The 26,417-nt window shown below is 41.7% G+C and overlaps 1 protein-coding gene across 1 annotated transcript; it reads right to left on the reverse strand.

The window, feature by feature from the left end:
- Positions 1 to 67: 67 nt before the first annotated feature.
- Positions 68 to 26,269, reverse strand: ypel1 (yippee-like 1). Its single transcript, XM_041937675.1, has 5 exons — positions 26,040 to 26,269; positions 21,152 to 21,436; positions 5,066 to 5,109; positions 3,401 to 3,509; positions 68 to 824 (listed from the first exon to the last, which is right to left on the reverse strand). Exons 2-5 carry the CDS (start codon positions 21,266 to 21,268, stop codon positions 735 to 737), a joined length of 360 nt encoding a protein of 119 aa, XP_041793609.1. The 5' UTR covers positions 21,269 to 21,436; positions 26,040 to 26,269; the 3' UTR covers positions 68 to 734.
- Positions 26,270 to 26,417: the final 148 nt, after the last annotated feature.

Consider the following 26,417-nt stretch of genomic DNA (forward strand, 5'->3'; position numbering starts at 1 on the left):
CCCCTCCGCTCCTCACCCGTCCCTGATTGCTCATTTGGACATTAGCAAAGAAAAACATGCTCAGCTAAGGGCAGAGACACAACAAGCCAAAAAAAAAAACAAAAACAAATAAGCAAAACAAAACACGACAGACATGACAGGGAAATAAAATGCTAACCAGTAACATCCATCTGCCATCAAACCAAAACCTTACCAAACCCAGAAGTTAAAACTATAGCAAATAACATTAAAATAATGAAAGTCATCAAAGTCTTTGTCTTGCTGGATGGGCGAAATAAAGAAAACAAGAAATGTCCTCTCAGTGAAGTCTATCTCCTTTCGCATAGTGGTCGCCATATCACCACAATCACTTGAAAGCGTGGTTTGGTGGGGGCGGGGGGGTGAGTGTGAGAGGGCCAGGGTGAAACCCAAAAGCTCCGGAGCTGCGAAGGAGGACACACAATCTTTAAAGTAACGACAGGACTCCTGTGATGTGATTTTTCAACAGCTGCTCCGCTTCCTCGTCGTCGTTTTTTTTTTTTTTTACGTCATTCGCTCTGTTCAGTTTCACGATGAGCAGGTGGGTGTGCGCACGTGGAGGAGGTTTGTGGAGTGTTTTTGTGAGGGAGGTGGCAGTGGTAGGGAGGGGGTGGGCGGGGCGGTTGGGAGGGGCGGGGGGGTCGATGGTTGACGCTCCACGCAGTTCAATAAAGAGCATTCCAAGGTCAGAAAAAAGACAGAGCGTGGCTGGAGCGTCACTCCCATCCGTTGTCCTTGATCATGTGAGCCAGCTCGATGATGAACTTTCCCTCTTTGTACTTTTGACTGCTCTCAAACGCGTGCTCCTGTTAGAAAACACAAAGGAAAGAGAGAAAAACGGACGTCACAAGAGCGACTTTAGCCCACGTCCACGCTGGAGCCTGATACTGATGCCACAGTCTGACAGCAGCCGACACACTTTGACTCTTTTTCTCACTTGCTTTGGTGCATTTCTCACATCACAGCTGAAATTCTCAAAACCTCCACATCATTTAGTCACTTGTGCACACCACAAAAGCAATTTCTCCCTCTTTTCAACAAATTGCAAAATGCTTTGGCACATTCATGCAAATGATTGTGGACAATTATCTGCTGTTTCCTACATTATCAACCGCTGATGTCGTGTTGATCAAAATGTTTCATGCTGATTCTCTGTTGTATAGTCTCACCCCTCAAAACATCAAGGCATGACCTCATTGTATAAGACATCACATGCAAAATGGTTGAGGAAATGTTCCCACGCTGAGCTGAGTTTATCGCACTTCATTTTTTACCTCATAGCCTTTTCGCGCTGCACTTCACCCCAGACTGCAGGAGCTGTTAGCCGCAGGCTCAGTGAAGTCATTAGCTGTGTGTGTGTGTGTGTGTGTGTGTGTGTGTGTGTGTGTGTGTGTGTGCAAATTTACCTATAGGCCGATATGAGGAACCGGTAAAAAAAAAAAAAAACATTCTTGCTGGTAAACCAATTAACTGTTTTGCAAATTTTAAGGATGATTTGAGAAATGTAACAAAGTGTGTAAGAAAAACTGATTTGATAAACACATAAACTCAAAACATGTGGTCGAGATTTGTCTGAACACACACATATAAGTTAAAGAAAACATTTCATAGTAGTAAACATCATTGAATTCGAAATGATTCATTACTTTTTTAAAGATTTAATCCTACTGAACCAACACTGGATCAGCGATTACACACTCCTGCTGTGCAGCCAAATTTGGTTCAAAATATCACAACTTTATTTTAAATTCTAGTGAAGATGAAGATCCAGAAGTTTAGACACTAATAATGTTAAGATTAAGAGTTAAGGCTGGTTTTGTCAAACCACTCTTTGCAAAGTCAAGAATGAACTTTTAATCAGTTGAAAGATGGTTTACACTCCTCATCTTCCTCCTTGTCTTTCTGCCAAACATTAACAAAAGGTCATCTAGCAATTGTGGTTCAATATATTTGTGTTTTTTAGATTGACAGAAACACAGTTTTTTATATGTTCAAGATCAAGAATGAGAAGAGTGTTTAATATTTTAAAAGGTTCATCATCTGACTGATTTTACTGTTTGACGTTTCCAAACTTTGACCCTCACTGTGAAATGTCACGGTCTCCTAGCCTTACATCTCCAGGGTGCTGTGCCGACGGAAGGTTTAGATGGAAGAGGACTTGTTTTGGTGGAACATTTGCACACGGGGAGGTGAGCCCTGGAATTAACTTGGATAAATCGCTGCAAAGGAACCGGTAACAGCTGCTAGTGTGTTTATGTGCGTACTGTTAGCGACCAGGTAAAGGTTAGGATAACTTGCTATTTTAAGCATATATCAGCGTGCAGGTTTGTAGCTCGGAGGTTGTTGGTTCCCGTAGTGACGGCGATTTTGAAAACAACCTGCCATTGGCCACCTAAAACAGGCAGTCATTGGCAGGCTTATGCCCACAGTGTACATCTGCTGAGTCAGACTACTTTAGTCTTCAAGAGGTGTTTTAGATGTTTTTAAGTAAATTAGGGAGAACATTTCTAAATGCATATATAGCACTGCAGAGGAGGCATGCATCACATTATGTTATAAGTATGCAATAACTTAGCAGTGAATTCCAGCCAAAACACTACAAACAGGCAGTAAGACAAATATGCACACATTTCTTCATCTTGCCTCATTATGTGAGAGAGGCTGGATTTTAGAGACGCAGAGAGAAACACAGCGCTTTTTAAACTTAACATGAAGGTTTCCTCCAGTGACTGAATCACCTCTTCAAATGTCTAAACTTCCCGTCTGGAAATGCATAGCGTAAAGTGCTGTATGATTTCCGGCACATGTCCCTGTCCTGCTGAGCTTCAGGAGAGTCAGGATGTTGATGTGGGTCTGCGTCTTTGACTATTTGCTCAGCCTGCTTTGCCTGCTCGCAGGGCCTTTCTGAGAATCTCTAATTGTTTTTGTCACTGAAGGACCAGCTTTAAGTGAGTCCCCGTCTTATACTTTGTTCAGTTATTTTACACCCTTCTATAGTCTTTTCAGACAATTACTGGGACAAGCCTCTTCAAAATGGCATGACATTTAATCACTGTACACTCTCAGAGGTACCAGTCTGGCTGTCTGCAGCCAACCTTTCGGCACTGTAATTATCTTGAGCGCTAGGAGACCACAGAGTGCTCAATCTCTGAGCCTAAATACAACCGTGAACAAAAAAAACTGTCACCGTGGCTTTAACAAGCAATGCTTTAATGAGAGCAACCCTGTTCTTTTGACCTGTAATAGCATAATTTGTCCCCTTGGAAGCCACGAAACCACACAGTAGTGCAACAACACGGTGGCGAGCCTAAGTGGTGCATCAAGAAACATTAAAACGGAAAGTAAAAGGGCTCAAGTTAAAGTTGAAGGGCGACCGACTTACATATTTCCAACCGAGGGTGGTTTTACAGTTTTCACAGTAGATATCAGCCACTGCATGTAAACCTGTGAGGAGTACCCGCTCCTCCGCTGGCCCGCAGCCGACGTTCACCCTGTAGGGAAAACAGGAAGTGGAGAAAAGGTCACAGAGGTCAGGATGAGCCGTGGAGGAAGAGCTCAAATGTTTGGCTTTGGCAGCTGAAGGAATTCCCTAAAAAATCTTTCCAAAATGTCAAAAACACACTGCCAAAAAAAACAAAACAAAACAAGGTGGCACTAATTAGCCCCAAAAAGTTCACATTTTGAAGACATTTTTTTGACCAAATATAAATAAATAAATACTTATTTCTTCAGGGAAATCTATTGTGTTTCTGGAATTATTTGCATATTTGTACTTTCTTTCTAAACATTAGACAATTGCTCCCAGTAAACACTGTGCTGCTGATTAGCTTTTGAGTGGCATTTTGGTTAAAGAACATGCCACAGACAAATACACTCGCTCAAGCGCCGTGTGACCAGGCTACATGCAGACATCTCCATAATGTCACTTTTCCCACCGTTTTTAGGCTTAATTCACTAACGCTGGATTCTGACTGCTTCACATTGGACATTTTTGGAATCATTTATTTGGACTCTAGAGCCTGTCGTGCTTTTTTCATTCAATTCATTCTGGCAGGTAAGAGCAACATAATCCAGACGAGTGTCACAAAGCAGTTGTACTGTGACACCTGAAAATGTCTCGGATGTCTGGGGGGGATTCTGTGTGGTTCATTGTGACTGAGAGCCAAGTCCCAAAAACCAACCGACCAAGAAATAAACCACGAAAAGTGGTTAAAAGAGATGGATGTTCAGCAGCGGGTCAGCAGCACTGACTGAAACACTCAACCAAGAGCACAACTGGTGATTTGTGGGTCAAAACACATCGATGTATGTAAGTTAAAATTGGGGTAATCTTGTACATGTGTGGGTAACATATGGCCATTGTTTCAACTGCATCTAAATGACTAAATTTCAATACGTAGTTGGGACCGGATTCACAAAAATACAGTCATTTAATGTTGCTGAAGAATTCATCCCAGTTTGTACAGGACACAAGACATCTGTGCATATTTTGACCGACAGATCAACAAATCATCGCTTCCTTGGTGGAACTGGCAGGGACTGGAATCAGACTGGTTTTGAGTCGCTATGATGGCAAAAATCTTGCACATTTGCACCCGCAAACATAACAACACTCGTGAGGTGGCTGTCGCTCAGGTGGTGGAGAGGGTCGACTATTAATTGAAGGATCTGCGGTAATAAAGCGTCTGCTGAGTGAATCTAATGTAATGCAATGTGCTGATAAGTAATAGATAATCGAATATGGCTGCTGGGAAGAAAATCAGCAGAGCATGTTCAGAAAACAAGTGTGACAGCAAAGCAGCAGGCGTTCGAGAAGGGGAGAACAACTGAATCCTGGTTTAAACTCAGGCAAACGCACCCAGTGTGAATGCGGTTTACAACTCTAACAAAGGAGCTCCTAGTGAGTCCATGTAGCTTTCATTCACAAGCCCCAGATCACCTGTAAATTAGACTGTGTGAGCCTGAATAAACCAAATGCTTAAAGAGAAAGTTTTCAACTCTGGTCAAAATGAATAAGGTGAATCGTAGGTGTTGGTCTCATACTTACACTGAATTAAACAGATAGGCTCTTCCTTGACTGCCTTGAAATGACTGAAATGAGAGAGAGAGAGAGAAAATCATGTAAGTAGACAATACATAGCTGCACCACACTGCTGAGAACAAGAATGTCAGCAGCTGACGCCCTGGGGTGCTTTTCTCCCAGTAACTGCTCTGCATGCTTGTTCTTCCACCTTGTCAAGGTTCCCACACACCAGTTTGGCTGGAGGTAAGAAATAAAATGAGGTTTAGAGAGGTGCTGAAATCTGAGCACATAAACATAAGCCAAGAAGTCCACCATCGCCATGTAAACTCTGAAGACAAGTCAGATCCACTGAAGTTGAATTCATCTTATTGCCTTCTTACTAAATTCCTACCAATTCTTAACTTTCTGTTAAATGTTTGTTCCACAATCATATAAAAAAAATTGTTTCTTCAGAGTCAAGTCAAAATACAGGTCAATACACATGAATGTGTACTTTCAATAAAGTTATTTGCCAAAATTAACAAGATTACATAAAATCTACATTAAAATCTAATAAGAGTCATGGCCCCCGGCCACAAACTCAAGATGTCAAGCTTCATTGTTGACATGCCGTGTTGCAGATATTCAGTGTATTTGCAGAACGACAAGGCATTTTTTACAACAGCTGACAGAAGAAGAGACTTTAATGCCAGAGCAATGATGAGAATCTGAGCTATCTGAAGTAAATGTCGATGAAAAGCACAGCCAAGATTCAGGTCATTCTCTCTCTCTCTCACACACACACACACACGGCTGATTACAATACTGAGCTCTGACTTAATGATTCAAAACATCCCCTTCAACCCAAAAAGAGAACATGCTGAAACCCTGTTGGCTTGAATGCATGGAGGAATCAGCTATGTTAAAGGTACCCTGAGGAGCTTTCTTATGAACAAACACTGTTATGTTTACATTCAGTGTTTCTCACCAAAATGCAGCGTGTGTGTCCTTGAGGCTTAACAAACACATTTAATGCATTTCCTCCCTCACGAGGCTAGAATTAAGATGCATGTAAATGTCTCTGCAGACCTACGCACAGGAAGGTGTTATGGACAAAATGTAAACAACCCGTTCTGCACTTCCTGATGTGAGGACGGACCTGACTGATATGAGAAGCATAAAAGAAACAACCACACAGATGTCTTCAAATGACACTTTTCCTTCGTGCAGCCTGGAGAGGATCCAGCCTGAAAGCGTTAAAAAAAGATTTTCTTTTTAAATATAGAAACCTGCATTGTTTGCATCCATGCTAGCTTGCAGTGTTCTTCTTTCCCTGCCTTTGTGTTGATGTGCACATTCTCCAAAATGAATGCTACATTTCTGCATAATGCAATTAAACACATACCAGTGGGAACAGTATAGCAGGATGTTACAGGAGGGGTCCACAACAGACTCCCAACAAAGCTCAAAAATATCACCCAACATGTTGCAGAGAAACTATGCATGCTAGTATATCTGTTGTGAGACTACTAACATTTTATGGGCTGGCATGAAAACCTGCCAAAATAAATGGCAGGTCGGAGACTAACATGTATGAGCACAACAGAAAATGCTGTAAAAATGGAGCAGGGACCGTGCAAACAGGTCTCTTCAAAATATCAAACCTAAATTTCCACTCATAACAAAGACTAACAGGAAAAAATGTTGCATTCAAAAGCCTGACTACAAAATGGGAAAGGTGAGAACTTGTTGAAACATTGTGATCAGTGATCTCAAACTCCAAAGACTCATGTGTACATTTTAAAAACAAAGCTGAGTTAAGACACAACATAGAAGCCATGTAGTTGTGATGAGTATAGAAGCTTTAAAATATCCTGCTGCTGCCTGACGTTACTGTATATTAATGTAAACACAGAGCAGTAAAGCCGTCACAGTGGGTGACAACAGCCTGCCAGACTTCTCTCCTCTGGCCTCGTCATCCTCGGCCGGCAGACAGGCCCCAATCGGCTTTGCTTTTTCCATTGCAAATGAGTGCGGCAGATAAGTTTGTGGCTGCGGTTGAGGGCGCTGAGCTAATACTGCCTAATAGTAGCACCAGCTGCCTCCTCCGCTGACCACAGCCACCACCACCGCCACCACCACTGAGGCTCAGGGGATGATTTTCAACTGCCCAAGTGCTGTCAGCATTTGTCAAAACTCGAAAAGTTTGATTTCAGATAACCGGAGTTTGGCTTGGAACTGATTCAAGAACAGCTTCGAGAAAAAAGGAGGATTATTATTCTTTTCTCTGCTCCCTCCTCTGGTCACTGTAGGTGTTGATGTCTCACTGTTACATCCTCAAAGTTCACTGTTTGCATTTGAAGTGAAGTCTACACACACAATCAGTCCCGAGCCACAAGACATGTGACCTTTAGCTGTGAGAGGGAACTAGGTCGGTCCCTGTGGAGTCAACAACAAGTCCTCTCCACAGTGTTTAGTCCAGGCAGGGGAGGGGAGGGGAGGGGTGTGGGGGTTGGGAGGGGGGGTTACTCCATGTGACAAGAGCTGGGTGTCATATCTGCTCTTCACTGTGGCTCAGCCATCAACTTAACCACTGGCAAAAAGGGACGGCTCCATCTCTCGCTGCCCTTATCTGTTTCCCACAGTCTATTTTTACTTTGGCTGCGTTTTTCTCTCTGCCAGAGCTGCTTCACTTGGCTACGAAAACATCAGGAGAAGGAGGATGCTTGACACATGGCCTGTTAAGAATATAACAGCAAAATCTGACAAGATCAGAATAAAAAAAAAAACACAACCAAAAAAACACTCTAAAACATTTGGATCACGTTTCTTGAATGCAGACAGCGGCCCAACAGCTTTGGGGCTGTGCTGAAATCCTCCTGACTCCCAACAATCCTACTCGGCGGCCCAACAAGATCCTGCAAGGGTTGTTTTCAAAATGTACAAGTGCAGCAGGAATCAGACGCAGGCTGGAAGTACTCCCACAGGTTTTCTTTTTTTTTTTTTTTTTCTGGTGCTTAATAAAACATGAGCAAACGGGAGTGTGGTTACTGAGCTTGTTTTCTTAAGCTGCTACAATTGTGCTTGTTTTAAAACGCTTGGTCCTAGAAATGAATTCTACAAAGCAAATCTCAAAATCCCTGAATCCTCTTGACCACACGGGACTGAAGGGAACAATACCTCGCACAGAGAAATCTGCTCCTTCAGCCAAACACACAAAATTCAGCTGCAGAGAGCAGCGAGTTCGCTGATGGCCTCGCAGGCAGGCGAACTGCGTCTGATTTCACCAAAAATGCACAAGGAGGATTTTATTTTGGTCCTTAAAATGTGTGACACAATAAGTCAAACTGAGTTGCGAAATGCAGATTAACTTGACACTATTAACGAACCTGCTGAGGACGACTTTTACCATCTGTCTCAACAGATGCCGACGGTGGTAGGTGAGGGTTCAACTTGTTAAATCCGAAAGCTCTATTTCAACTCAATTTACGGGGAGCATTTTTGAGGATTAAACATCTGATAGTTACCATCTTACATTATGTTCTGCAGTGCTTCAAGCTAAAATACTGCTTTAAGCTATTTCAAAGGCCCAAATCCTACTTGGCCATATGAGATTAATTCACAGACAAAATGTACTAAAGTATCACACAGATATATATTAGATATATATACTGTATCTGAAGGTTTTATCAATTGATAAAAACAAATCAGCTGATCGGAACTGAAAATTCAGGCATGGTTAACTCTTTACTATATTTACTAAATATGCTGACCTGGGATACAGTTAGTTAGATTATGTTCGGCTCTAGAGGTGATTTTAGGATTCACTGTGTGTGCCCTTGTCTCAATGTAAGGGATGCATGGACAGTAGTAAGAGTGGTAGGACTCCTCAGGGTGGGTGCCAGCAAATTTTCCTTGTTTTCAAATCCTACTGTTGATAGACAAACAGGTCCGGTCTTGTGCTCAATGCCAGTCTGAGAAACAGCTGACCAGTTGGAGTTATGTATGTGGGATTAAGAATATTGCTATAATGCAAGATACCTAACAAAATCTCTTGCAATCGGAAAATGATCAAGAAAACATCCAGAAGCATGAATGAGATCGACCCAGCTGTACAGGTTATTGTAAGTCGATGTACCAAAAAAAAACAAGAAAACATATTTGGTGAAACTGCTATCCAAGCTTAAGTGCTGACTGAAATGATGTTGGAGGGACTGCCACAACACTCAGGCTGAATGAAGTAAAGCAAAATGTCTGATTGCCAGGCTGCGTTAACCATGATCTTAATTTAGCATTTACACATGCTAACATTAGCTAATTAGCACTACACACGAAGAGCAGCTGAGGCTATTTGGCCATGTACCAAAATATTCACAGTCATTCTAAGCTGTTGGTATAGTACAAGATGAAAAAGCAGAAGGTCAACACAATTCATCCTGTGAACATTGTAATGTTTGTACTGCAATGTAATTTCAATCCATCCAAATACTTCATACTTAGATATTTTACTCTGGACTGAAGAGGTGGACTGACTGACTGACACTGCCATCCCTCGAGCCCCACTGCTAGTCTAGCTACTATACAGTTTAATAAACCCTTGCTGACCCAGAATGCACTTGGTTTAATTATGATATTAAAAAAGAGAGAGGGAGAACAGAAATTGACTGTTCTGTCACAGTTACCCCAGACACATGTTAACCATCAGTGTCTTGGCAAACGTCCAGCTGGAAGAGAAAAAGAAGACCAAAAGGAACTGTGTCTGTTAATGGCGAGAAAAGAAAAGTGTGATCAATCCATTAGAGGGGCTTCCGTCAGCCCGATGGGTGGGACGAAGCCAAGGTGCTGAATAAAACACTCAGCCGCCTCCTCAGTATTCAGGCTGCATCGTCCCGCTCCAGGACCACGTTCACACTGCGGGCCTTCACGCTCTCTCAACTGCTGCTCGCACCGCTATCTGATTTCAGGATGGCGCTCCTATCTGCTGCAGGATGTAACCCATATCTGATAAAAATATGAACCGACAGCGATGCTGAAAAGGTGCGCCGTGCTCAGGATGACAATAACAACAGATGTCAGATCTGGTTTTGTCCCTACACTTCTTGTTTTCAGCATGTTTTGGGTGAAGGTGTTGGCTGAAATAAAGCCAAGTCAGTGATTGTACTTTCTTGTCACTGTGGGGTCTTGTTGGCCTCCATGCTAGCTGATCGCTTGCTAACAGCAATTGTATAATCATAGTTTAGGAGCTGTAAGTAGGCCCAGCAGGCCTGTGAAGCTTCAGATTTCTCCTCATGCTGAAGGGGTACGACTGACACTGTGTTTACAAAGAGTATGACCAGCTGTGTCTTTTTGTAAGTCTTTCCAAAACAAAAAAGACTGGCAAGAAATTGATTTTCTCTAATGTAAGCTGACAACGTTAGCATGCCCTGCTAACTAGCTTACAGTAATATCTCAGCATTATTATTACTACTATTTGCAAGGCCAAAAGAGCATAATATTAACCAACTACATTATTCACATGACACATTTTCACATGTTTGCTGGTTTTGTTACAAAAAATCCTATTCAGAGCTTATAAATCCACTGTGTGGAAGCAGTGAGCTGTCAGAGTTTAGGCTAATGGTAGAAGCCTGTCCTGTTCTTCATCTGGTTTACACTCCAGCAACTCGTCAAGCTGCGTTTGCCAGTTTCGTCGGTCAGCCCTCATCCTCAATCCTTTCCTCTCTTACAGGGTTCTTGTTATATATCAAGTCAACTGCAGAGAGTTTTCATCCATCTCACACAGTCAGTGTAATTAGCTGTCACTAGCTAGCTACAGTTGTCATTTTAGCCAATGGAAATTATGCTTTTTTTTGGCTAGAAAGAAGAAGCCTGCTTATCTTTATCCATGCATGAAATTGAAGACCCATTGTTGCAAAGTTACAACAAATATTGAGCGGCGAATCTGCCAACATCAGCATTGGATACTGCGTACATGCGATTTGTCGATTTTATGCCTTTCAGCTTTTGAATAGGAAAGAAATATCTATCATATGTGAAGTACTTGCAGACTTTCAGCTGCAGTGTGAACCGCTTTGATAATAGAGTTAATAGCAAAAAGCCTCTCCAGTGTGAGGACTTGCTGCTTTTCTCTGTGGGGTTTTGGACTGTAGGTCTGCATCATTTAAAGATGTCATCCATGGCTCTGGGAAACTGTGGGGATTTTTTGTTATTTTCTGACATTTTATAGACAAAAGAATTAATGGAGAAAATAATTGGCAAGTAACTTGTGATAATGAAAGTGGCATCCATAAGTATGTGTATCACTGTTGGTGGAAGAGTCCCAAGACTGCACAGCCTCAATAACATCCAACATTAATCTTAACTGGCCATGGAGTTTTACTGCAAAAAGAAAACTTCACCATCACCATTCAGGTGTGCAGCAATAAACTGGCTTTTTTCCACAACCTTCCCATATTTAGTTTAGTGGTTGAGGGCGGGGGGGTGTCACAGTGCCTGCCATACTTCCTTCTGGCCCGAGCGCTCAGGTTAATCCTCTCTTTCGAGCTGCTCCATCTGCATCTTTGCTCGCCGGCTGGCATGCCTCGAAGACTCGGCACATACGCTCTGGGAGGGGAAACAGTTTTTTTATACCTGGCTCAGGAGATTTCCAGCACTCAAACTGCAACTGTGGGGAGAAATCTGCCAGAGCCTGCAGAGCTCATCCAGCACCTCCCTTTGTTGCTTGCACGGCTGGGTAGCTACTTTCTGCTTTTCCTACTCCGTGCACAGTGAAAAAAGTTCAGAAAGAAACGTGGTACTGGAACACAGCACTTTACAAATTTCACATGCAATGAAAATCAAACATGGACAGGGCAAGTGGCCCTTGGCAGCGCGTAGTGGAAAACACCAGACTACGGTGTCATCTTCTCCTAAGTAACATAATCGGCTTAGAAGGGTTGATGCTGAGGACTGGTGATGCTGCCTTGGACTACTGAACACACAAATTCTAACGAGGTGTGGCAGAGCACAGAGAGCTTATTAATAGATCTGTGAGCAGTGTGACCAAAATCAAGCTATTAATAAGAACAATTTCCAGATCGATATTATGAGATGGAGTGATTTATTAAGCAAATGTGCCAAATATTTTGTAGTTACAGTATCTTCAATGTGAGGATTTCCTGGTTTTTCTGTTTTACATCATTATACATATAATGGTCCCACATTACGTTCAATTTCTGGTTCATACTTTTGTTTTAGGTGTCTACGAGAAAACGTTTACATGCTTTAATGTTCAAAAAACACATTATTATTCTGCTCATACTGTCCAGTGCTGCAGCACCTATATTCATCCTCTGTTTGAAATGCTTGATTTCAGCGCCTGTCTCTTTAAGGCCCCCTTTCTAAAAAGCCCAGCCTGCTCTGATCAGCTCTCACAGGTCTGAGTAGGAACCACCCACAATGTTCCTACATCAACTCTGCCAGGCTAAGGGCAGTGACTGTATAGTTGTGACATCACAACTTTGCAGAGGTCCTGACGGCTCATTTAAAGACACAGTTTCTGAATAAAGGCTGTGCGTATTGCTCAGTGGATTGAACATTTTGGTACCTTCACAATTTATATATAGCAACTAGACCTGCTTTAATCAAAAAGGATATGGAAATCTGAGTTTCTACAATATGGGCCCTTTATATCTTTGGATTCTGTACTTTCAGTTTGATTAAACAAACTATGTTAAGACTTGTACTGATCTGTGATCTGTAAACTAGTAATAGGCATAGCTCACTATTTGTTCCTACATTTAAGGTGCTGACTATTTAATTGACTAATCAAAACAATAATCAATAGTGAAAATATTACAAAGCATCATTCATCATACTAAACTCTTTACATGTGTAAAAAAAAAATGAAATGTATAATTGCGGTATTCTTTCATTACAATTTGTTTGCAGATCTTAATTAGCATAAGATAATTTTGAAAAAAAAACAACAACAAACAACAACTCTGAATACTGAAACAATACAAAAAGGAAGATCACTGGTTTAAATGGAAGTTTGAATGTACAAATTAGGCTGTCTACTGTACATCTAGCAGGTTTACATAAGGGAAGTTTACTTTTGTACTTTAAGATTCTAAGTACTACACTGCATGACAGACTTTTCTGTATGTATGCATTTGATTTGGATTTCCTGATTGCGCCCTGTATAATCTTTAGTTTTTGTGATATGGTGCATTTCTGCAGATCCCTATGCATTTCTGTATCATTAGGAACCACAACTGAGAACTGACTTGTCCATGCATACTTGCATGTTGCGAGTTCAACACAACAATAAAGTACACAAACAGACGTGTTCATTAGAAATTTAAAAAGTACTGACTCACACACAGCATTGTGTAGCTTAAAACCACAATGATGGATACTTCATGGTCAATCACATTGAGTAATAATGGTCCATTAGTCTGTTAACAGTTTGTCAGGTGTTGTCAGACAGAGAAGCACGATGCACCACTGTTTCAAAGCAACATACATCCCAGCAACATGTTTACTGTGTCAAACCTCCAGGAGAAAGACAGACTGTCCCAGGAAGAGCCCGTCATTAAATCCAATTATTATTAAAGTGGATTGTTCAGACTAATGAGGTCATTTGTCAAGAGCCACCTTATGGCACTGACCCAATAAAGGAGGAAACACAAGCCAGGCAACACTTGACTACCTAACTGCAGCAGCCTTTGAGTTATTAATGCTCAGGTCTGTTACAAGCAGAAACCGTGGAACTGACACACACTCTGATTCTTGCTCAAAGGCACTTCGACAGGGCGCATGATTGCTGACAGAACTGAAGCCTTAGTTGTCAAGTTAAATCTTAGACATCCTTCCCTCTGTGGTACCAAAACAAAGCATTTACAATTAATCTAAGCAAAAAATACAAGATGCCTTTATTGAGTATTGGAAAATTATGAAGAGGCAGTGACAGTGATCACAAATAAGCATCCAGACTAGGGCCTCTGTAATTATTTTCATTATCAATCATTATCAATTATCTTTAATTAATCCATTCATGTTCGGTCAATAATATGTCAGAAAATACAGAAAAATTACCAAATCAAGCTATTCATATATATAGATGGTTCTCATAAAATGACTTTAATCAATTAATCAGTTCCCAAAATTGTTGCTGAAAATAAACAAAATATCAACAAAGTAGTTTTCTGTCCACCGACAAACTGATTAACTGGTGGATCACCCCATCTGTTGCTCCAACCTTCACGTAATTTAATGTAATGTGATTAAAAAAAAGCTTTGACAGTAACTTCAACTTAAACTAAACTAGAAAATTTTAAAAAAGATGCCTGTCTTTAATTTTCATTCACTTTTGCAAACATGAGGAAGTTCAACCCTAGACATAAAGGTTGGGTTTGCATTTAATGCGCTCCAAAGTGCAACCAACAAAAACATTTTTTCAACAATCCTGCCTTCCTGTCTGCTGTTTAATTTAATTAACTGCATGACTTGACATGACCCAAAGTAATACTGTGTTTGAATAGAAAATTTGTCACTTTAAGGATGTAATGATACCACTTCACGAGACCTCAAAAAAAGAAGAGTCCATTTCCAAGACCCGTACAGTGTGTGTTTTTCTCTGGTGAACTCAAGTTTTAAAAGTCAGCATTATGAAGGCCAAACACCTGCACAACCGAGACACCAGAGGGAAAGCCAGCGTTGCACAGAGGTGAGATGTTTGCCAAAACTCCCTTGAAGGACAACACAGCAGACTGCATTCAGAGAATTAGGAGGTAAAGAGCAGCTTCCAAACTGGGGTGGTGTCGCAACAACGAAGGGCACTGATGGCTGGATTGAGAGGTTGTGTTTTTTCACATCTAGTGATCACTTCAGTGACTGGACGATACCACAAACAATATAGTCATTAAATATATGGCTTTATTGTGAGATATTCCTTATAGTTCATTATGGATATGAACACAATCAATGGACAAATGTGTTGCAAATGAATGTTTTATAGTAAAGTAGCAAAGTATGTGTGTACATTTATGCGGGTGTACAGTATGTTGTTTTCATCCCACAGGATTTTGGACACTGCTGAACTGTTGGTTGGCAGCTGAGTGTCCACCTGAACTTAACCATGACAAACCCAAACACATTAGCCTGAAGCTGATAAACATGACCATATAGGGGAAATTATGGCTTTAACCAGCCTGCAGTAGAGTTTCAGTGTTTCTCCTATTGAGACAAACAGCAGGGGACAAAAAATAAATAAGTCAATAATAGCAATGTCTTAATAATGCACCACAATACAAGAGGAGTTTAATTTATGCTTATGTAAACAGAACCGCAAACCAAACTGGGCTGCATTTCCAAAGCAGCAGACTATTTCAGCACTTTGGGAACTCCCTAAGAGGCGGCTACTGTGTGGATATAAATCGAATTCATTTGCATGTCCCGGTTTGAAGCTCTCTGGTTCTACTGGTTCTCCAGCATTCCTCCAGTGTCAGCCCTGAGAACCTCTGCCAACAATGTGGCGTGACTCCAATAAAACAAACACACAAACATAACACCCTTCAACATTTTCTGCCTCTCCCACGGTGACCTCAGGAGCACTGACGCCTGAGCTCATCCATTATCTTGCTCTCATCTGTCACTTAGAAAGCAACAGTCTGTGTTCATAACAAGTCAAAGGCACACTGAAGAGGTCAAATGTGAGGCTGGAGAAGATTTATTTCAGTCGTTGGGTAACAGCGGTTACATGACCTTAAAATCAAACTCACACCTTCTGGATGACACTTCTGTGCAAAAACCACCAACATCTGACATTTCTGAACTTCAACAAGACATTCAGAGCATGTCAGAGTGCGTCTGAAGCACACAGGTCATCAGTTCAGAAAGCATTCCCAAATATATCCCAGCTGACTCCAAAATACTCCAGAAAAACCTCATTTACAAGCCAACAGCTGACCTGTAGTTGGTGCTTTGGCACAGGCTTAATTGTGTATTGTGGATGGACTTGACTGCGTCACAACCAATCATTTGTAAAAGCATTCCCTCTATTCCCCACTGCACGCTCTCCTTTTCATTCCAGGCCACGTGGAATCACAAGAAAGTGGAAATGTTGTGTTGAACCTGCAGTGATACAGTTCTGTTCTCTGAAGAACAAAACTGCATCCAACAATTCACTGTTCTGCCTCAGCCTGCACTCATCATTTATCTCTTTCACGTTTAATTAAAAAAAGTTCTCGTTATTATTTAACAGCATGTTCTCTGATCGGCACTGAAAATACGTTCCAGCTTCAATCAGCTAGCAGCCGTTGATAAATGAAACACAGAAAGTTGTGTGATTGTCATATTTTTCTGTATTCCAACATTAAAAATGGACATAAATGAGTATTTTTAAACAATTAAAACATCTGTTCATTAACTTTAAATGTTGCCTTTATGTTGTAATGTTTTTATGTTACTGTACTTCATAGCACTGGGATTGTGAGTGAATTATAAATGGTGATCAACAGATAACTTTTTTGATAACTGATTAATTGCAGTAGTGGAATGTAACTAAGTACATTTACTAAAGTACTGTACTCAAGGACAAATTGCAGGAACATGTACTTTACTTCAGTATTTCCATTATATGCAACTCTTTACTTCGACTCCGCTATATCTGAGAGGCAAATATTGAACCGTTCAGTCCACTACATTTGCCTCGCAGCTTTAGTAACAAGCTACTTTTTAGATGACAATTTTTTCATAGCTTTCCTGTCCAGTGAAAACCCTGTATCTCCAAATGTGATGACTCTAAAAGTTATTTTTTTCTGATTCCATTCTCTTACTTGTTGAGACAAACTATTTAAAAAGCCTCATCATCACAAACCTGGAAACAGAAATGGAGAATAATCTGATTCTGTGGAATTGGTAAACTATGAATTGTGGACTTTTTGGCTCGATCCCATGGGTTGACAAACTAATCTACGATCCCTCTCAGGATGGACTGGGCCTCTTCCACTGGTGAGTAATGTTACATGTGGGCATTTTCTGAATCATTAATAGTCCGGATGGGGAGCTTTGGCAGGCTGCGATGTGGCCCACAGGCCACCAGTTGACCATCACTGCTGTAAAGGTAAACTGAAATTTTTCACTATATTCCAACAATTTAAAGACCAAATGATTACTCAAAGAAACAACTGGCGAACTAGTCGTTGTATTTTCAGTTTCATGCTGGTCTACATCTCGCTGACTGTGCGCGTTCTTTAAATTAGCAATTCTCCTTTTTGTAAATGTATGACCTGAGTTATACAGGTTAAGTTTCATTGTTATGATTAGTGGTATTTTCTTCCTTGGTATATGTGGAGTCTCAATTCAATGAACTTCCTGATTGCAAATAAGAGGATGTGAACCAAACAGGAAAGTGAAACAGAACAACAGCCTACACCGTCTGACACTTCAAGTTTATTCTGTGTCTCACATCTTTTTGCATGTTTATTTGTTATTGGTTTTAATAATTTTCCAAGTAATTTACTTTTTCCTCAAATGTCTCATTAATCAGTTTTTCCTCTGCATTCTTCTTGTGTTTAAAGTGAATAATATTTGCTCACCCTAATTTTCTAAACTCTTATTCATTTTCCTTCTTTCTTCTGCATGTTAAAATTTGCTGCAGGAACAATTTAATTCCGCCGCACAGGAGCCTATAAAACCTCCCTGCAACCAAAACCTTGATCATAAAACATCTCATGCTGCCTTGTCGCAGTCTTGGCTGTGTGGCAATAAATCCACAGATGTGACATGGCTCTAGGCAGGTTAAATGTGGTGCAGATAAATGGGGATAGTCCCGCTCTCTGGCCAAATGCACATTAGTGTGGTTTACGACGGTCTTTAACAATTAAAACCCTGTGAAATCCTTGCCGTGCAGACTTCACAACTCCAAAATTACCATCTTGAGACCTCTGATCCCACTGAAAGACACAACGCAGTCTGGTGGCGGAGCTGTTTACCGAGCTCGTCTTGCCACTTGCACTAACAAGCTGTGAGCCTCCAACTCTCCGAGCCGCAGGAGGCAAATGGATTTCGACATGGAGATGGCGAGTGCGCAGATTGATCATCTTTGCTATTTGAATAATCAGCTTAGTGCGCGGTGAGAGTGCAACGCACGGGGAGCATCTTATTCTAAACACATAAAGGTCATTGTTTCGGTCGCGGCGACTCTGGTTCATCAGATACTTTCTAAACTTTACTCACTCTCTGCTCACCAGCTGTCGATTTAACAGTCAGCATTAAAGCAGCACTTTGCAGCTTTGCATGTTTTGCAACAATGTGGACTTCAATACCCAGAAATCCTGTAACAAATTGATAGTGTTGTGCTTCTGAGCAAAAGAGGATGTAGCAGGGCCGAGTCCGGCTCACTCTCACCAGTTTGTATTTCACTCAGGTTCAGATTTGTCACTCTCTGTGAGCAGATAAATGACCAGACCTGGCAGAACAATTTCATTTTGGGCAAATGGGCTGAATCTTCAGCATCCTGCTGTGTGATCTGACTATAAAATGAGGGTATTTTTGTTTGTTTTTGTCTCTGCTGGATGTGATTAGTATTGAGGACAAGATGTGAGAGGATTTATGTACAGGCGGCCACAAGCCAATCAATAGTCGTTAATGATGGAAAAATTTGACTGAAAGATAAAAATTTGTTTTTTCAGGACCAGACTGGTGGTGTCGACATTTGATAAGAGCTCCACACAGCAGCTTCATACTGAAGGTGGTGTGTGGTGATAGAGGAGCCCTCCCTTACACCGTGGGTCTGTCCAGTGCTGCATGGATTTTTGGAATAATAGAGTGAATAAAGAGTGAAAACTGATCTGCTGCTACTTAAAATTTAATGTGATTTTTGCTTGGAGGAACATCTAAAGTTGTCAATTCATTAACTTTATTATCCCCAAAGCCATATTGATTTGCAGTGTGGGCAGAGAAAAATGAAACATGCACGTTAAAAACTATTTGAAAACACAGCGACAGGCGCTCGAGAGATCCCTGACAAACACACGAACAGGTGGAACATCACCAAGAGCAGCAACTTTTTGACAATAAGCAGGCAAAAACCATAAAGTACTGCAATAACCTTAGCTGACTCGCTACCAACTCAAAAAACAAGCACAGTGAAGAGCAGTAGTTACAGCTCCTACACTTTTAAGAATTACAAATGAGCATAAACCACACCACAAGGAATATTATATGAAACTGCTTTAGCTAAAATATAACATTCCTCCTTTGAGACTCTAAAGTGTGACCATGGAGGACATTTGTAAGTTTAAGTTCAATGTTGGACTCAATGCCAAAATTCAGCAATTATGGATTTATTTAATCTGTTTTTATATATAACCATAAACTAAATCCCTTTGGGTTTCCTAAGTTTGGTTTAGACAAATTAAGTGATTCAAAGACAACAAATTGAGCTCTGAAAACCTACAAAATGTATTTGTCCTTACTTTCTCACATTATTACACTCACTGAAATAATACAGAGATTCATAAATAATAAAACTAATCATTAGTTCTGGCCTCAGTGACACCTTGGACCTCTTAATTCAGCAGTACTGAGTATCTAGATGAGGAGGAGGACACAATGCGACCAAATAAAAACCAACACCGCTCAGTGCAGTCCACTTCTCTGAGTCTTGATTTTTCATCTCTTCATCTTTGGAAGGAGGCCTCTGAGGTCTCAGTCAGCCACAGCAGCGCTTTCAGTTTTCCCTTTTTTTCAAAATTTTACTCAAACACTGCAACAGCAAAAATAGCCGAGGCAGTGACGCTTTAAAAGACTGACCAGCCCTTTTGAGTGCAGCAGAAATGACTTCAGTAATAAAGGCAGCGGTGACTGTCATGTGAGCCTCTGAGAATTTATCGGCAGAAATAAAGCACAGATGCGAGAGCGGACAGGTACACAAGCTTTGAAGATGCAATAAGGCAGGTGAGCATCAAATAAAATTACACTGCTGTCAAACGTTAGTGTCATTTGCCACAACTAATGCCAGAGGACAGCACTCAATCACTGCCGTGTCCCAGCTGAGTGACAATTCACAGTTTATATGAGCGCAGATTCAGCTCCAAATACTCCAAGAACATCATCATCGTCGTCATCGTGGCTGATCATGTCATCCAAAGATGATTAAGAAGACCAAGATAGACTTTTTGATATCCATTCTGAGACTGTCACTGTTTGATTTGAATAATGCAAAACCCCATAAACCTTTTCATTAAACAGCTGAACCTTGTACTAACCCGACAAACACGACTGCTGACTGTTTGTCTAGTAGCACTGAGTCAAATGTCTGTATGCAGTGTAAAAAGAGTCGTTGATAAAACACACCCAGAGGAAATCAGCCAACTTTGCAGCTCCAGTTAGCTTTTTAGCCACTTTTAGCTTATTGTTATTGTTAAGGTTTAGCCTCAGCGGTAAACGTATCCAGCTGTTATCTGGTAGCTGTTTTTAAAACTCTGGTAAAGCCACTACTGCACTACCCACACAGCCCCAATGGCACAAACAATAAGTTAGCTACTAGCTGGTGGACATAGTGGAGCATTTAGCTCCAGTCCCGGTCACACCAGGAAATAGCTCACTGAAGTTTATGCATGCGTTCTTACGAATAAGTTGCCCAAAACTGGATTAAGTTGTGACTCACAGGACTAGTTTGCTGAACTGTAGTACTGTACTGTAGCTAGTGCTAACCGCTCAGTCAGAATCATGCTAATACCGTCGGCTAGCAGCCTGTCAGTTAGCAAGCTACATAGCTTTTAGTTCATGCGGTGTGTTCAAAAGGTAGATTTGTCCCGCTGACTCTTGTCAACTGCACAGAGGTCAATGTTGGCTAAATTTACACGGCAAAATTCACCAAATGACTGCGACAATTTATTTTAGATCACTGTGGAATGGGTCTACACTCATTAGTGCTTCAGTTATCTTTAACATTTACTTATGTTTCTCCAGGTGACCTTCAAGATGGCGGCAAATACAGTATGGCTGATGGGAGATTTGCAACACATCTGCAAGACACCCAGTAGCCTTTTTAATATATCTAAATATACTTAATGTCTGGTGGCTTAAGCGAAGGACGGGGGCGGACTGGACGCGCAGCGAGCTCACATGGAGCGGTCGTACCTTTGAGATGAGCTCGTCGTGGTTGGCCAGGTGTGCCCGGCAGTGGATGCAGCTGTAGGTGCGGTGGCAGGATGGCAGGTAAGCCTGGAAGGTCTTAGACTTGGTCATCTTCACCATGTCAGTGGGGCAGGGCTCCTCACTGGTGTCAGGGCTGGCACTGGAAGAGTTGCAGCTCTGCTGGACTTGCTGACAGAAGAAACACTGGAAGATGCAAGCAAAAGCCGTCGTTGTTGTGGAGTGGGTGTGTGGCACGCTCCACACAGACACCACAGGAGAAAATCAAACCTGCGGGGGGGGACAGAGGAGATGTGGTGAGAGACACGTTCCATGCTTTCTATTTTTAACACTCATGATCTTGATTGCATTTCCAATATAAACACATTTGCTCAAGCAATCATTTGATTACAGTACTCTATTATGCGATTACAGTCGCATGTTGTTGACTACCAACATGGCTGCAACGTGATGTAACTTCATATTATGACACATCAAACACACCCCTGTTTATGTAAAACCACACAACATGTTTCGCTCGGTCACAAACTATTTCATTATTCATGGCTGATGACAGGAGCGAGTCCTCGCTTGTTCAGCCCCACTGGGGTGATACATGAGCTTTGAGAGAAAAGTTAGGTGTTGTTCTTTTGTTTTGTTTTTGTTTGCCTGTCAGGTACACCAAGGTATCTTTTTATATCTATCAAAAGTAAAAGATCATACACACACACACACATACACACACACACACACATACATATAAACACATACATACATGTAAACTTAGAAAAAGCACAAAAAATAAAGAGAGGCTTTATCATGTTTTCAGAGGCTGAGATGAATTCAACATGCCTGCAGGAGGTTCAGCTCTGCAGAAACAAATGCATAGCAGCTCAGCTCATACGCAGGACAGACTAGAATAGCCGATGAGACAATGCAGCCAAGACACAATGAACGCGCGACCTTTTCAAAAAAGGGAGTCAGATTGACAAAAACGTCTGTGCAGGTGTGCAACAACGCCAAATATTCACTAGAATGAAGACCTGCTCCACCTTCCGCTGTAGCGCTGTCTGGACTCTGGTGCGGCGAGAATTTCGATTCCAGCCGACCAAGTATGACATTTGTGCTTATATCGACAGCAAAAAATATGCATAATTAATCTTTTTAACTTGGAGAATGAGAAGGTAATTCATTTCCTCAAAACAGCTCAAATGGCAAGAAATCAACATGCTTTACTCGTCAAAAAATTCACATCATCAGAAAGCAGTTAAACATTCCCCTCTCCCTCCCTCACTTATACACTGCTGCCCACTGCCTTTTATGACCCTTTAATTCATCATGTCTGCTTAATTATCATTATTAATCGCTTTGTTTGTGTGTTTGTGTCTGTGGTTTACGGCGAGTGGGAGCTAAAAGGCTCAGCTGTCAAAGGAAACATTGTTGTTCCTGTGAACGTTGCTTCCTGCGCTCAGAGACGATGGCCGTTTGGTGTCTTTAAATGGACACTGAGGTTTGAGGTTACGGAGGTTTGCTCGAGGAACAAGCACCTCACTAGTTTATTTTCCTGCAGTTGACTGTGACTGTTACTATACATCCTTTTCCTTCACGTCTGTGTGAAGCACTGTGTATTGCAGTCTCGCTCACAAGGCACCATGGACTGATTTCACAGTTCACCAGCACTGCAGACAAACTCCAGTAAGAATATTTACTAAAGTATTCTACTTAAAATACTATTTAATTTTATGCATGTTTAAACATGATTTTTTCATCTATTCTTTTTGTTTTATCATTACATTCTTCTCATTTTTATTTTCGGTGTGCATTAGTCTCAAATTATTGTTTTATTACTGGAGGCCTCTCCTGGATTACTGTGCCGCAAAATGTCAAGCAATTAATGAAAAGATTTGGCTACACGACAGAAAAACTGCTGTTTCACCACTACTGAATATAATTCGATGAAATGGTATGATTTACACCTACCCTTGGGGCATATGCAACTACAGTATTTAGTTGTTACTTTGATTTATGCTGTAATTTATCTCTGTTGTGCAACTGCTTTAATTTTAGTAACGCACAAATCACGACTTTGTGATAATTTACGTTGTAACAAGACTAAGTTTGACCGTCCAATCAAGCCATTGTTGGGTGGCTGCACCAAGCGTAGGTAAGCCAGGCAGGTATCTCAAAATCTTGTTCACAAGGGAGCGGGAAATTGAGCATAAGATGGACGGGATGATCCGTGATCAGGATCCTCTTGGGCGTCTCCCCTTGGAGGTTTTCTGGGCACGTCCAACTGGTAGGAGACCCTGAGGTAGACGCAGAACACGCTGGAGGGGTCATGTATCTTATCTGGCCTGGGAACACCTTGTGATCCCCCAGGAAGTAAAGGTTGCTGGAGAGATGGACGTCTGGACTACCTTGCTTAGCCTGCTGCCACCGTGAGCCGGAAGAAAACGAACGGATGGACAGAAGAGCAAAACATATCTTTTGGGAATGTTACTTTATACATTATGTTATTTTTGTGAAGTCTAATTCAAAGTTTTTTAGAGTTGCATCATTATTAAAGAGCATTAATCAAGTGTCAGGTCTGTTATTTTGATCCATGATCCATTTAAAGGGCGCCTGCCAGCTAATGTCGTACTCGTCAGCTGGTTCGGTTAGTTAGACAACAGCCACACCTGGCAGTTAGTCAGTGTGAATACTTAGTAAGAACTAATCTTTACATAAGAACTAGTTTGCTTACATTGTGTTATTACTACATTTGCTTTAATGAAGGATGTGAACTTTTTTCCTACCGCTGAAGGCAAATCAATGGCTGTACTGGTTCCATGGATCGCCTGTCAGTCAAACAGCGTAGGCGGGACTATGACATCTTGAGTCTATTGTTGTTGATTAACCTCCGGCTGCCTATAGGTGGTGCTGTTTATCAGGTCAACCACAGTGGCTGTCATTTCTCATATTTACCATGAAGATAAGATTTAGAAAACACACTCTCTGCACCTTAGGATCCCACCAGGTGACAGTAATGAGAGAAAGAGCTACTTGTATGAAAATGTTGAGGATTTTAGTGGGGTATTGTTTGTACTACTGCATGATTAGCAACATAATGACACTTTCTGTCTGCCATATTTTGTAACCTGATACTTCTTTTGAAAGAGTATCTGTAATTTAAAAAGAAGAGAGACGTTAAAGTGTCTGGTTTCTATTTTCACTGTTTGATAGAGAATTTAAGTGATGAATTAAGGAAAAAAAAAAACCTGTTGTTATTTTTCCTCAAAAAACAAACTGTACTATAATAAAAAAGAACAATCGTTGTCTTCAAATTACACAGTCTACTGCAGCCCACAGGCTCAACAGTCACTCTAACTAACAACACGGCATAACAACCTTGCTAAAGAACACAACACTAACGCCGCTGCATCCCTGAGAGTGAGAGCACAATGAAAACGTGCTCCGGCGGCTCCAGAAGTTTCCAGTTGAGCTCAATGTGCTGCAACAGGAAGAGCAGCACCGAGACAGAAGCCAGCAGCCAGACGAGAAAACAAAGGGGCTTCCGCAACTCAACAGGAAGCAGCCGTGACGTGAAGCATGGCTGCTCTGCAGACACACACAGAAACACACACACGCAAAAACACACACTCTCCCACGTCTGGGGAGGCACAGAGGTGAGAGCTGGCAGGCCGGCCCCGTGGCTCCAGACGAGCCATATTTACATACATACTGTATAATCCGCACAGGTGCCTGAGGTATAATCCCTGCATGAAAAGGACAAAATCCCCTTTCTGAATTAGCCCAGTTTAACCTCTGTGGCACGTGCACGAGGAAAAGTAAACACACACAGGAGACGCAAGAGCTTTGGAAGTGTGTCACACTCCAGCATCATCGGCATCAGTGATTCAATCAGCTTTGTGCAGAGCATTGCTATAGAGGAAGGGTTGTTCCACACACACACACACACACACACACACACACACACACACAGACAACAGCATGCTGTTTTTTTTTTGCACTTAGACACTCCCCACACACAGACAGCATGACATGACGCACACACCTTTTCCTTCATAAATGCCAAATAAGGACAAGTAAACATCTGTGGAGCTGTTTGTTTGTTTGCTTGTTTGTTTGTTTTGGTCCCCTGTGAAGCCAAGTTGCTGACTTCAGGGTATCTGACAGCACATGGTCTTCTTTGTGCTCACTTTTTGCGGTATTTAGCGTTTTCTGTATCTTTCTTGATATGCAACAGCTGATATACATTTAAAATAACGCCATGAATCCTATAAAATCATTTCCTGGCACTAGAGTTTGTGTCTCCTATGCTCTGGCCTTCTTCATCACCTGGAAACAGGTCGAAATTCGGACAGAAATGACGTTGTGCTGAAGGATAGACGACAGGAAAACTGCATAGAAAGGAGTCGTGAGTTGAGTCGACAGGTAGCACAGCAGGAACAGCTGATAGGCAAACTGAGCAAAGTGAAAACAAAGAGGCAGCACACTGCGCGTCTCTGGTAACCACTAACAGGAAGAAGTGTCCAGACAAAAGACTCCACTGAATCTCACCAAAAAAAAGCAGCACATTTACGACACAACATGCGCTTTCACCGGAATTTTTAGATTCTGGATAAGTTCATCTTGACATTACAGTGTTTTGCACCCTCCCTCCTTCCTCTTTTTCCTCCACCTTCTCTTCTAAATGTGTTTATTCCTCAACAAAGAGCACGACGCCAGCTCAAGTGCAACAGTGTCGCTGTGCTGGCTGCTTTCTTGTTTGTTTGTTTTTTCCGAGCCCGATGCAGTCTGTGAATCCAACACGACACCAGAACCGTGTTCGCTGCTTTTCTGTCAGTTTTTTTTGTTTGTTTCGAGGTAAACATTGCCCTGCTGCTGTACTCACCACCTGGATCAGATCTGAGCAAAACGCAGCTTGGTGGAAAACTGCTTGCTGGAGAAAGAGAGAGATGTTTTTTGGAGTTAAATAAATGATTGTCGTCGTCCCAGGCTCTGGTCCATGTGTGATGCTGCCAGATGGGAACTTATTGTTGTGTCCTTTGGGTGCTGACGGATCTCATTTTTCCCAACACGGGCTTTTGTTTTGTCTTTTGTGTGCGTAATGGACTGGCCTGGTTACTTTGGTACGGAAACGTCACCACGTGGGGAGGGAGATGGAGCTGGGATTGACTGCACGGCTGGCCAATAGGTGGCGGCGCTGCTTTCAGGCTCCCGTGGGAAAGATGGAAACCAGGCATTCGGTCACAGGGGACCAAACGGGCAA

This window comes from Chelmon rostratus, chromosome 5 (assembly GCF_017976325.1).
Source record: "Chelmon rostratus isolate fCheRos1 chromosome 5, fCheRos1.pri, whole genome shotgun sequence".
In the NCBI taxonomy this organism is placed as follows: domain Eukaryota; kingdom Metazoa; phylum Chordata; class Actinopteri; order Chaetodontiformes; family Chaetodontidae; genus Chelmon; species Chelmon rostratus.

Excerpts from the sequence above, each read along its gene's own strand:
- ypel1 (XM_041937675.1), bottom strand. The coding sequence starts at position 21,268 with ATGGTGAAGATGACCAAGTCTAAGACCTTCCAGGCTTACCTGCCATCC. Across the intron at positions 5,110-21,151 it reads ACGACGAGCTCATCTCAAAG|TCATTTCAAGGCAGTCAAGG; the intron begins GTACGACCGCTC and ends CTCTCATTTCAG. Across the intron at positions 3,510-5,065 it reads GCCTATCTGTTTAATTCAGT|GGTGAACGTCGGCTGCGGGC; the intron begins GTAAGTATGAGA and ends TTTTCCCTACAG.